At 49.9% G+C, this 13,066-nt stretch overlaps 1 protein-coding gene across 1 annotated transcript in view; it reads right to left on the reverse strand.

Annotated features, from left to right (window-relative positions):
* Positions 1–412: 412 nt before the first annotated feature.
* The window catches only part of LOC308048147 (S-adenosyl-L-methionine-dependent tRNA 4-demethylwyosine synthase TYW1-like), a 110,797-nt gene continuing 98,143 nt past the window's right edge, over positions 413–13,066 (reverse strand). The window contains exon 16 of the mRNA XM_080357079.1: positions 413–1,947. Coding sequence (XP_080213205.1) covers positions 1,726–1,947 — 222 coding nt within the window. The 3' untranslated portion in view covers positions 413–1,725. The remainder of the gene's footprint in view (positions 1,948–13,066) is intronic.

The raw sequence follows: 13,066 nt of genomic DNA on the forward strand, positions 1-13,066 counted from the left end.
TTCGAGTGGAATCGCAGGAGTGAATCCTCCCCAACCGCTCTCGGAGCAGCTTCCCGGTGCCAGCGGGACCCCAGGAGGGACGGGGGGACACAGCCCTGGTCACCATCCGGCTGGGGTCTGGGATGCGCATTGGCCCCGTGCCCAAGGCCAATGGTTCCCGGGGTGTGTGAGGAAGAGTGTGGTGACCAGGCCAAGGGACTTCAGACGCTATTAAGAAAGAAGACGATATTCTGCAACACTTGTGCTTTGGATCATTTAAAATCCATTTGGTGTCCCCCCTTGCAAAGTCCTGTACAGCAGTGACACACCAGAGGCGCTCTACGGAAAATCACTTTATTTTCTTTCGTCTTTAGAAACACTTTTTACAGTTTAAGAAACAAGGTTCTGTTCAAAAAGAAATAAAGCCACGATCTCAGGAACGCTCCCCACCCGCAGCACCGCGGGCGCTGGGAATCGCAGGTTTACGGACTCGCCATTGAGGTGGGAACGTCGTGAAGGTTCTGAACTCTGCTCCAGGAGTTTAACAGACACAAAACCGCTTGAGCACGATCGCGTTTTCTTCCCCCAGCAGCCAAAACCTCTGGGGCTAAATTCAGCTCTTTCCATAGCTGGTTCCATCAGGCTCCTTGGCCCAAGGGCTTCAGCTGGAGCAGAACAAGCCACCGTGCAGGTCACGGGGAGCCCCGCTGTCCTCCCACAGCACAGCCCGTCACCCCAAAAGGCTGAAGGACACACGTCCAGGGAGCTGCCGAAGTGGGGAACACGGTCACGGGAGGGAGCGCTGTACCCTCGTTCAGCCATTCGGCAGCTGGAGCTCACACCTAGACATCACCTCTCCAGATTAAAATAGTTGGTTTTTTGACATCAAAGACCTCAACCAGATTCAGCTTTGCCTACATCAGGCTACCCCCTTCACCCAAACCAGCAGCGACGCTGCCGACGCATCCGCATGGAGCAACGGAGACGTGTGCTGGTATCTCACCCTGTGGGCTCCCCAAACCGCGTCCTCACCACCCAATGGGGATTTGAAGAACTCTATGAGTTATTCAGAGCCATTGGGGGAGCGCGATAAAAACTACTCGGAAAATATTCATTGCCAAACCCACAAAGTTGGAAAATATTTGGGGAGATATCAGAAGTTGGAGATGCTATTAAAGGGATGTTGCTGCTCACACCAGGTCCAAGCTGCAGCTTCCTGAGGGTAGGACGGGGTCTTCACGGCAATTAGCACCGATGTTTAAAATATATAAATCTTTGTTACTGTCAGTACGATAGTTCCAGCAGGGCTCGGGCTTTTACATCCAGACCCGTCTGTGTGTCTCTGTGGTGCTGAAATCCCCTCGGCGCTTGTTCTCATGGATGCCCAATGTTTCTGGGCACCAGCACGTGCTGGAGACCAACGTCAAACGAGCGCTCCCCCCTCCACATCCAACCCCAAATCCTCTCCACTGTGGCCACCACAGCCACTGCCTCCCTCATCACAGCGCTAATTACGATAAATCACTGGTGAGCACCATTTGGGAGTTATCTTGCGATAAAGATCATTATAAATATTTTCATCCAAAAAGCCCTAAAAACAGGAAGGAAAGGTTAAATAAAGGCTTCGCCCTCCTTCTCAACATCAAATGTCAGAAAAATCTAAGTGATCTATATTAAAAAAAAAATTGGTTTTAGCTTAGAAATGGAGCCCAAACCTGATCGGGCAGCCAGGAGCCCCAGCTGCCCTCAGCACCCCAAGATGTCTCTCGCTTTGTTCTTCCGCTGGTACCTCACGTCCAGGGGATCGAAGCCCCTTTCCCTGGACCCGAACAGCGCCCACTCAGGCGTTCTGGCCGTGTAATCGGCCGCTGTGAAGGTCTCGGCCCCGCCGCTCCTCTCGTGCTCTCGCACCAGCTCCTGGAAGCGTCCGTAGTCGATCCAGGTGAACCAGTCGCCATCGACCTTGAACTGGGAGGAAAAGAAACGTGTTAGTGAGCCGGGGAGAATGGGGAGTATGAAATACCACACTCACGCTAAGACAAGCCAGGTGCACATTAAATTGGTTACGCAGCTGTAGTCTTTTCATTTTCTAGCCACATTACGGTCCAGGGTAAAGCCAGCCAGACACTAACATAGGACAGAAAAAAAATCAGGTGGACAAATATCCAGAACTTACCATCTCTGAGCCAAATTTCATTGCTGAGGTTTGGCAACACACACACAGATACAGGATGGGTTTTTTCTCTTACAGCTTTAGTCATTTAGCAGATGATCTTCTGGAAGGTTTGACAGGTGCTTTGCTGGACCCCGATCCCACCATCACCTCGTCCCCACTTTGCCAGGAGGAGGTTACCACATGTTCCAGGTCTTGCCAGGTGTCATTATACCTGAAAGACCTCGATTTGAGGCATGGAAAGAGCCCTGAAGGAAAAGCGTCTATCTGAAGCAATACTGAGGAAGCCTTTGAGGAAGGGACATTTCCAAGGTCAGCCAAAGGCCCCGTCCGGAGCGTGTGACACGGCCCCAGCGCAGCCACAACCCGGCAAAACGCTGCGGGAGCGACACCGGAGCGACACCAGAGCCGTGCGCTGGGCTGGGGGCATTTGGGCAGCTCTTGAAAGGTGCAAGAGGGTCGTGTTGGGGAATGAGGGAAAACAAAACGGTTTAGTGCCACGAATCCTCTTTCCACGTAGGGTTTTAAGAACTGCTTATTTTGGCAAGCTGAGGTTGCGTTTGTCTAGCAGACCTGCTCTGCTAATTTAGCAACAGCCTTGACTGAATCCTCAATTAGGATTTATCTGAGCTAAGAGCTTATTATGCACTTCATCCAAAAAAAAAAAAAGAAAAAGAGGGAAAACGGACTGACTCCCTGTATTTTTCAAAAACTTGATGGCTATGCATTTAAAACAGCATTTGACTTTCTGCCCAAGAGCTAAAAGCTTTTTTGGTTGGAAAAACTGCTGACACCTGCAGAAGTTTGCAATCAAACATCGCTAACGCTCGTCTATGGCCGCCTGCGGAACTACAGCGTGTTCCTGCAGGAGCCGTCCCTGCGCGGAGCGGAGACGGGGGACGACACAGTCGCCACCGCGGGAACGAGTCTCGCCTTCCATTAACTCATCCAACACTCGTTAATCATATTGCGGGCAACAAGTTGACTATGAGGCACCAACGTGGCCTGTGGGCAAGAGGCCAGTGGTTCCTGGGGTGGGTGAGGAGTGTGGGCAGCGGGTTGAGGGAGGTTGTTCCTCCCCCTCTGCTCTGCCCCGGGCGGGGCCAGAGTTGGGCAGTGAAGCTCTCAGAGGTCACTGGAGGAACACACAGAGGAGACGGGAGGATGGGGACACGTGTCCAGAGCCACCAGCCCTCAGGTTGTGCCTCTGAGCCAGGGGGGATGCTGAGAGGTGACCTGGTGGGTGGCAGGAAGGGACATCTGTCCCCACCCCTGACACCCCTGAGCATCCACCCCAAATCCTGCGGGCACTTTTGGGCCCCTCACGCCAAGAAAGGCCTTGAGGTGCTGAAGCGAGTGGAGAGAAGGGAACGGAGTTGGTGAGGGGCTGGAGCACAAGTGTGATGGAGCGGCTGAGGGACCTGGGGGGTTCAGCTGGAGAACAGGAGCTGAGGGGAGACCTTCTGATCTCTGAACTGCCTGAAAGGAGCTTGGAGCCAGGGGGGTCGGGCTCTGCTCCCCAGGAACAAGCGCCAGGAGCAGAGGAAACGGCCTCAAGTTGCACCAGGGGAGGCTGAGGTTGGATCTGGGAACAATTTCTTCCCCAAAGGGCTGTGGGGCATTGGAACAGGCTGCCCAGGGCAGTGCTGGAGTCACCATCCCTGGAGGGCTGGACAGACGGACATGAGGTTCTCAGGACACGGGGCAGTGCCAGGGGTGGGTTATGGTTGGACTTAATCTTGAGGGTCTTTTCCAACCAAAACGATTCTATGATTTTATAAGGATGCTGTGGTGGCTTCACAGCGGCTCTGGTGAGGACACCATGTCCTCCCACCAGTGTGCTGCAAGATGATCATGTCTAAGCCTCGTTCTTTCTCCAAGCAGCATATTTGGGAACGGCCTCTACATCTGCCATCCCAGACCTCCCAGCTGGATTTTAAACTGTGGTTCAAACACCCATAGGCCACCACAGTGTCCTTGGTATGCCCACCACAGTGACCATCACAGCAGGTGCTGATATTCCCACCCTGGATGTTTCTATAGCATTTCTCCATTGTTCCCCAGTTTTCAGCAGACCAGCCAAGGCACGGGCACAGTTCTGGGACAGCTCGGTCACTCCTCTCCACTCGCCCTTTCCTTGTGCTCCCATTCAAATCCACAGTGCAGATTTGCCAGAAAAGCCGAGATCCCCTTCGGTGGGATCTGTCACACTTGCTGCACTACAGCTGACAGCTCGACACACTAGAAAGCTCCCTCAAATTCCCCAAATGTGCTTCATTGAGAACAAAAATGACAGTCATGGGTAACTTGAACTGAAAGACAAAAGCAAGCATGGAAGTAAAAGCTTGGTAAAGGCTTTCCAGTCCTTTTGTGAAGGCTCTCAGCTCTCTGTCACCCACAGAAGCCTGTAAATGTCCCATTTTTTGTTTCTGACACTAGTTATAAAGGTAGAAGCTTTGGAGAAATTACCATGTATACCTGGGGCTGTTAGGATTGCTCACAACCGGGAGGGTTTGGTCTCTTGCTGCTGAGAACAAAGACAGAACCATCTCCATCTCCTTTCATCAGGTACTGGCCCCGGTGGCCTCGAGTTGCGCCAGGGGAGAGTGAGGTTGGATGTGGGAACAATTTCTTCCCCAAAGGGCTGTGGGGCATTGGAACAGGCTGCCCAGGGCAGTGCTGGAGTCACCATCCCTGGAGGGCTGGACAGACGGACATGAGGTTCTCAGGACATGGGGCAGTGTCAGGGGTGGGTTATGGGTGGACTCAATGATCTTGAGGGTCTTTTCCACCAAAATAATTCTTTGATTCTTTAAAGCCCCAGCTCTGCTTTCCTGGACATTAAACTACCCCCTTACAGGATAAAACCCCTCCAGATATGCATAAACCACCTGCGCTGCTCTGTGCCCTGAACTCTGGCTAGGTGACCAAAGTGAGATTTTACGCTATTTAATTTTGATTCCACCTGAGCGTGCAGCTTCTGACACAACATTGGTGTTAAGGACGGGAGCCACAGAATCATAGAAATTCTAAGGTGACGATACTGTTCCCCCCAGAACAACCAGACAAAGGTTGTCTGGGTTTCATTAGACAAGCAGATTAAATAATATTAAAGATTTTTAGTGCCGCAACAGCACAGCTATAAAACACGAAGAAATGGGAGCAATCTTTTAAGTGTGTCATGGAAAGCAATTACTTCTGCTGGGGAATAAAAACCAGACAAACACGGGGTGGGGGAGAACAGCCTCAATTACCCACAATGTTTGCAGATTGGACTTTAACAATTTTGTGATTATTGCACAGATAGTAAAAGATTTAAGACTCAAAATAGTTTCACAACATCCATATAATAGGCGAGACAATGCTAAACAACAGTGCTATTTGAGAGTAATGTGGTTGGTTTTTTATTGAATTTTTCACTACCTGGTTAAGTCTCTTAAGGTAGATAAATACATCAGCAAAAGACAAATGGCTGAAACACTTTCCTCATTTTTTTTTTAAGTTAGCATCATAAAAAAAAGTAATGAAGCTCCTGCTGCCGGCTCTGAAGCCAGGCTGGGTTGTCTGGAAAATCAAACTCATAGAATCATAGAATCATTTTGGTGGAAAAGCCCCTCAAGATCATCCAGTCCAACCATAACCCACCCCTGGCACTGCCCCATGTCCCTGAGAACCTCACGTCCGTCTGTCCAGCCCTCCAGGGATGGTGACTCCAGCACTTCCCTGGGCAGCCTGTTCCAATGCCCGACAGCCCTTTGGGGAAGAAATTGTTCCCACATCCAACCTCAACCTCCCCTGGTGCAACTTGAGGCCGTTTCCTCTGCTCCTGGCGCTTGTTCCTGGGGAGCAGAGCCCGACGCCCCTGGCTCCAAGCTCCTTTCAGGCAGTTCAGAGATCAGAAGGTCTCCTCTCAGCTCCTGTTCTCCAGCTGAACCCCCCAGGTCCCTCAGCCGCTCCATCACACTTGTGCTCCAGCCCCTCATCAGCTCTGTTCCCTTCTCTCAACTCACTCCAGCACCTCAAGGTCTGTCCTGCAGCGAAGGCTTCACTCAGGCAGCGAGATGGCACAGGAGCCAGTGCACACCTTCTCCTTGGAGCTCGTATTTCCAGGGTCCCTGAGCTCTAGTCCCCACGGTCCCATCACTGCTGGGTCCCTGCAGACGCGATCCAGGTGCACTGCAATGCAAACCTTGCCTGATTTTTGCAGATCCTACAGCAGGGGCATTGCCCCAAGGAGACATTAATGCTGCAAAAACAAGAGAAGGGAAACTCATCATGGCCTTCAAGGCCAGAAAAGCAGATTTAGGTGTGATGCTGGACCAGCACTGGGGACATTTGTTGGAAGGTTATACACCCCTACCAGAACGGCACAGCTGCATCACGGAGAGCAATGGAGCAAAGGGACAGAGTGACCTGCCTGGGGTTTCGGTGTCCATGGACATAGCCAGTCCCTCCAACAGTCCACAGCAAAATTAATCTATGTACTGCAAAGACAACTAGGAGTCAGGACTAAAACAGGAAGCCAAGACACCTGGGAGCATCAACATAGCACAGCTCACACCTCCCTCTTCTCCTAGAATTCATGACAGTGGACACGAACAGGAAATTTCTTTACATTATCTTTTGCAGTAGGTTTACAGCTGCTCCGACTGCAGAGAAGCTTCTTGCTACAGAAACCCATCAGCATTCATGGAGGAGAAGAGCCACAACACTACGTATTTCTTTTCTTATCGACATATTTGCATAAGCAATTTTTGGGGGTTAAAAACATATGCATATATTGAGGCTAATATAGTAGTACAATTTACTACATATTCCTCCAGACGTGCATAATTCCTGAGAAATAAACACAGGGTTTATATGAAGGGATAAAATATAGAAGAGAGGCAGAGAAGAAATTCTAACACTGAGAAAATGGAAGCCAGCCAAAAATCAATTAGTTTGTCCTAACGTGTTGTATTTTCTGCACAGAAAAACACACTGAAATGAGAAGGCTCCTCATCATCCATTCACTCTGGTCTTTCTGTACCAAAAAAATATAAGGTATTTTCAGGAAAGGACTAAATAGTAGTGGCTATCGCAAGGCGGCATTCCTGAGGAACAGAGAACACAGAGCTTTGGGTCTCGCAACAGCCGCTCTTAAATTGCTCAAGGATGTGAAGATTTAGTCGTCCAACACATGGCTTCCTCCCCGGGCAGACGCACGGGGTTTAATGGCTAAGTACAGCAGGTTTATGTGTAAAGACCGCACCGAAAAATGAGTAAATCCAGCAGATAAAACAGCACAGGGAAGCACAGGAACCGGTGTGACACACAGGGGGCAGGGAGAGCCCACGGCAGGCAGGGGTTTGCTTGCCCAAAAATAAAAAGAACAAAATCATTTAATGTACAAAGACTTTTAAGGGAAGTAACGCACTCAGAGCCTGCAAACGTTACACTGAGCATTGAAGCACACAGAGAGATTTAAAAAAACCCTCAAACCACTACTACTCCATTTATACTGCCTGAGAAAACAACTTATCTTTGGAGCAGCAGCCAGGAGATCCTCAGTCTGTTTTGCAGGGGTTTTCTTTAAAATACTTTCTTTGCCGAGCTTAAACATACTCTTTCTCTATGAAGGAACAGCTTCGTTCTGGGGAGATGGGGTGTGACTTTGCGCACAGGTCTTCAGCAGGTTTATTTACTTTTAATTCCATGGTTACATATCTATGCTCCTGAACCTCAAACACTTGCTTTCAGGTTTTCTTGCCTCTGCAGATTGTGGATCTCAGGTCAAGTGAGCTCAGGGCCCATGGGGTCACTGAAGAGCGCTCATCCCACACCCACACACTTTCATTAAGAGTATCTTGAGAAAAAATAATCCGTAACAGAAACACTCTTCCTCAGCACCTCTGGCAACAGCTGCAACAATCCCCCACCAAAGCCCTGCAAGTCTCATCAAACTCCTGTGATAAATCTCAGAATACAGAAATAAATGCATCCCAGCTACTTTCTACCCTGGCCGCACAGGAGTTGAACACTCGTCATCCCTTTTATTTCCTCGGACGTTTCCGTGGTCACCGCAGGGACCAGGGGACACACGTGCAGCGCAGCTCTGCCACGACGGCTCTGTGAACCATGTCCACATGTTCAGTGGGGTAACAAACATCTGGATTTTCTACACCGGACAGACAGCCCTGTCTAGACGGTGCAGCTGGGCTCTGGCAGCAGCAGGAATTAAAATACCCCAGCAGCCGAGGCCAAGCAAGAAGCCGCGATGGGTGAGTTCATCCCGCACTCACCATGGCCGACTGGTGAGTTTTACCTTGACAATCCCTCTTCTGAAAAATAAAGTCACATCTTCCTGCTCGACGTCACCTCCCAATGTCACTTGGCTTAGAAATGTTTAATTCCGCTGCTACCTGAAATGGGACATGTCAAATGTGCCACTTGGGGATCAGTTCCCCCTTGAGATTTGCAATTCAGCAGCTCCCAGGTTTTCTTGTGCTGGTCTCCATTGTCAATCACTTTTCTGGGTGCAGCATCAAAAAGGCAGCTGGAAAAACAATCTCCACAGCTCCAGCCTTGAGCTCCTTCATTTCAACCTGAAGATAGCCCGTCAGCGCAGTAAACAAACCGGCTTTTGCACCTTCACACAGGTTATTATTAAAACAGGTCATATATAACAGGAGTGCAAAGCACTTAAATTACGCAACTGCTGTGACTATTTTTGCCACCTGCTACTAAGGAGCTCTCCAATCAAATCATTCACTGAATTATTACACACAATTTCTCATATAATTAAGGCTCACAATTATTTAAGGCTCCCTTTGTTCGCCAGATTGAGCTGGAGTTACTCAGGAAAAGAAGAAATATTGTCGATTAATTTACCTAAACAGGGTCATATTGCTTGTGAAAAAGCTACAAAACTTTTCTTTTTAATTACCTGTTGTAACCTCAGAATTTAAGGGTAAGAAATTAAGATTAAGCTGGTTGTTAAGTTACAAATGTGTGCAATCCAGGGCAATAACCCATGGAACAGGACACCGGGCACGTCCATGGGGTTAAACCAAGATCCGCGGAGGGGCAGCGAGTCCTGGGAATAACCCAGCTGTGAGCCCCCCAACAACCTCACAAACAGTGTCTATGAACAATTAACAGCACCGACAGTCTCCATCAATTTTAGATGGAAACAAAAAGCAGCCTCGTATTAATAGTTATACATTCAGTGACCTAAATCAGCGCTCATTAGCAATGAGACACATTAAAGGAGATGAAAGACCTTCCAAATCTGGCATCTAGAATGTCTGGAAATGGGATCCGCTGTCGTGTTCTCCAAAAGTGAAATAAAAAGGCACCAGGGAAGCAACCCGAAGGTGACTCGAGCGCCTCGGATGGCTCCTCCGCAACGCGCTGCCTTCCACCTATTCCAGTGAATCTTGCTCGAGTTGTTCTAAAGAAAAGATTCATTATTGCTGAGGGTTTTTTTGGTTTTTTTTAATTCTTACCCACTGCGGAACAGAACATCTCATCTGCCAATTAAATCATGGCTACATGCAGACAGTTTTAATTCCGACAGATGAAAAGGGGATAACTGTGATCTTCTTTTAATAACCAACAGATCAAGCCCAGAGCCGCCTTCCTATTTGGATGGAGAAAACAGAAAGGAAATAAAACCCTCAGGAAACATAATGTTTTGTGCTCACACCTGCACTAAGGTGGCTCTTTGGCTACTGAGACACCTTGTCCTAAGCTGGGGAACCCGCTGCATCTGCACAGAACAATGGACATTGCGCCTATTGGGGGACATTATAGCACGAAGCAGCAAACCCAGGTTTGAGTTTTGCCCTTGCGCTGTGGTTTTGTCACAGGGACGGGGTGACTGATGGGCGAGCAGGCAGAGAACGCAGTCCCAATTCTGGATTTGGATCGCAAGGACGGCGTGCGCCCTGCAAGTGATGTTTGAAGGCAGGAAGGAAATAAAACGCGACGGACTATTTTTCTCTAATATAACCCTTGTTAGTGGATCTGCAGCTGGTAGTTAAGTGCTTCCTTTTCCTCCCTAAATATAGATGAATTGCTCAGCATGGAACAACTTCAGCGCCTTTCACCCGACCTCTCGAGCCTCCGCGAGTGCAGCCGGGACGCACGTGAAGCCCTCAGGTCCCTCCCGAGCCCCGCGGTGCAAACACGGGCGATGCTGGAAACCCCGGTGGGAAGGAAAAGGCCAATTCCCCCTTTCCTGGGAAGATGGATGGAGAGCAATGAGCACCTCCAGCCACGTTCCCATCTCCCCCCCCAGCTCATTTCAATTCAAAGTACCGGTGACTCCTGCTCGGTGGCACCCTGTGTACCCTCAGCACCGCATTTTGGCCCTGGAAAAGATAAAATTATTACAGGGAGCTTCCTAAAAGCAGCTGCCTTGGGTCACTTTGTGGCTCACTCCTGAGCGCAGGGGACACCACACTCACCCTGGAGAACACTGAGCTCACCTGGACCACATCCAGCAGGGAAACAGAATAATAGAATGTCCTGAGTTGGAAGGACCCCCAAGGATCATGGAGTCCAACTCCTGTCCCTGCACAAGACACCCCACAGGTCACCCCGTGTGTCTGAGGACGTTGTCCAGTCTCTTCTTGAACACCGTCAGGTTGGGGCCGTGACACCTCCCTGGGGAGCCTGTTCAGTGTCCAGCATCTCTGGGTGAAGAACCTTTTCCTCATGTCCCACTGACCCTCCCTGGCACATCTGCTGCCGTTCCCTGGGCTCTGTCACTGTCACAGAGCAGAGCTCACCCTGCCCCTCCTGCTCCTGCTGAGGAACCTGCAGCCCATGAGCTCTGCCCTCAGGCTGCTCTGCTCCAGCTGAGCAAACCCAGGGACTGCAGCCGCTGCTCATCCGGCTTCCCCTCCAAACCTTCACCAGCTTCGCAGCCTGACCTCTGGACACTCTGCAGTAGCTTTGTCTCCTTTTCTCCTGTGTCCCAGCCCTGCACACAGTGAATGCTGCAGGTGAGGCCGCCCCAGCGCAGAGCAGAGCGGGACAATCCCCCCTGCCCGGCTGGCCGTGCTGTGCTGGGTGCACAGGACACGGGGCCCTCTTGGCTCCAGGGACACTGGTGGCTCATGTTCAACCTGCCGTCCACCAGAAGCCCCGATCCCTCTCCGTGGAGCTGCTCTGCAGCAGCTCGTCCCCCAGTCTGTCTGTACAGCCGGGGCTGGCTCAGCTGCAGGACCCGGCACTTGCTCTCGTTGAACTTCATGTGGTTGGTGATTACCCCGTTCTGCAGCTTGTCCCGGTCCCTCTGTAGGGCCTCTCTGCTCTCCAGAGTGTCCAAGGGAGGTCCAGGATACAGACAGGAGTTGGACTCGATGATCCTTGTGGGTCCCTTCCAACTCAGGACATTCTATGATTCTATAATTCTGTGACATAGAACTGTATCCAGACAATGAGGAAACATCTGCATCCAGGTTCTGCTTGTGGAAATCAGACTTATCCATTTATTAGGGTAAAAAAGGACGATGACGACACTTTTCTGAGACCTCCAGCCATCACATCACCCTGTAAACTGAGATGTCTGAACACAGCAAAGATGGATGGGACCGCAGGACTATTCCCTGTGCTACACACAGTAATGAACATGAAAATCAATCCCAGCACCACCAGGCTGGTGCAGGGATGCTCACACGTGCTGGTAAACCTGCCGCGGAGCAGATCGAGCAGCAAAACTCCCGAGCAGCAGCCGATACAAACTGCACCAACACAAAACTCGCAGCTGTAAAACAACAGGGAGAACAGGGATGGGAAACACGCGCTTGCAAGAGCAAGGTAGATATTTAAATGAATTAACAGGAGATAATTGGCACGCAGGCGTTTCGACACAACAGAGCGGGTGGTAAACATGTGTAAAGCAAATCCAACAAAGTGGAGCCGAGGGTTTTACTCTAGAAATTACCAAGATGTTAACTCTCATTCAAAACAAAATCTTGGCTGCGAGGCAGCTGCAGCACATTCTCCCTTCTCAGGCACTTGTTACGGTTGTCTTGAGGATATGTTTATTGTTACAACCCAGGAAAAGCAGCTGCCTAAGGTCTCTCTCTGGAAAAGGTTACTTGAATTAACCGTTAAATTATAAAGTTGCTGTTGTCTCAATATCTCAGCCAATTAGTTCAAAAGTGCTGTAATAAATTAGATTTTTTTGTACCATGGCGCTTATAGGATTTGCTACAACGCAAATATAATCACTCAAGAATTGAGCACTATTGCTGAAGAAAAGAATCAAAGAGGATGGAGCCAAAACAGCTCTCGAGGAGGGATGGAAATCAGCACGCAGGGGAGGGGGATGCAGAAGAGATGCCCCCCCATGGGAGCCCAGCCCAGCCCTGCCCGTCTCCCTCATCCTTTAGGCTTAAAGCAGCTGATACCCAGCTGGCTCAAAACGGCGCTATGTGAAGGGTAACTGGAAAACAAACATTTTGCTGTAAGGCTAGAAGTATATGAGGCTTGTTAAGCTCTGCTCAGGTAGTGCCGGATCCAAAGGTCTCCGAGGTGAAGCTCGGCACATCCCAACGGGTCCTGATGGGTTCATGAGCGCCTGGAACTGCAGAGAACCCGCATCTGGCCGGCAAGAAAAAATGTCTCTGTATTGCCTCTTGATTTCCTGAGAAAACAACCTCAGACACACAAATTGCAGTTTTTATCTACCTAAAAATCCCCTTTTCCACCTTAAGAGACTTCAGAGCCCAAGTCCTGAACTACTACTTATCCAGTAGGCAGGTGCCAATCAGTGCTTCTCCATAAATCAAGGAGCAGAGGCTGCACGGAAAACACGTTATTCCCCTGGCATTTCCAGACTTACTTAGACTGGCATTTCAATATTGGCATCTAAAATTATTAATGTGAGTGTTGTTTGAACACCTCAAAACTCAGACCTGG

The sequence above is a fragment of the Nesoenas mayeri genome (assembly GCF_963082525.1).
Source record: "Nesoenas mayeri genome assembly, chromosome: 20".
In the NCBI taxonomy this organism is placed as follows: domain Eukaryota; kingdom Metazoa; phylum Chordata; class Aves; order Columbiformes; family Columbidae; genus Nesoenas; species Nesoenas mayeri.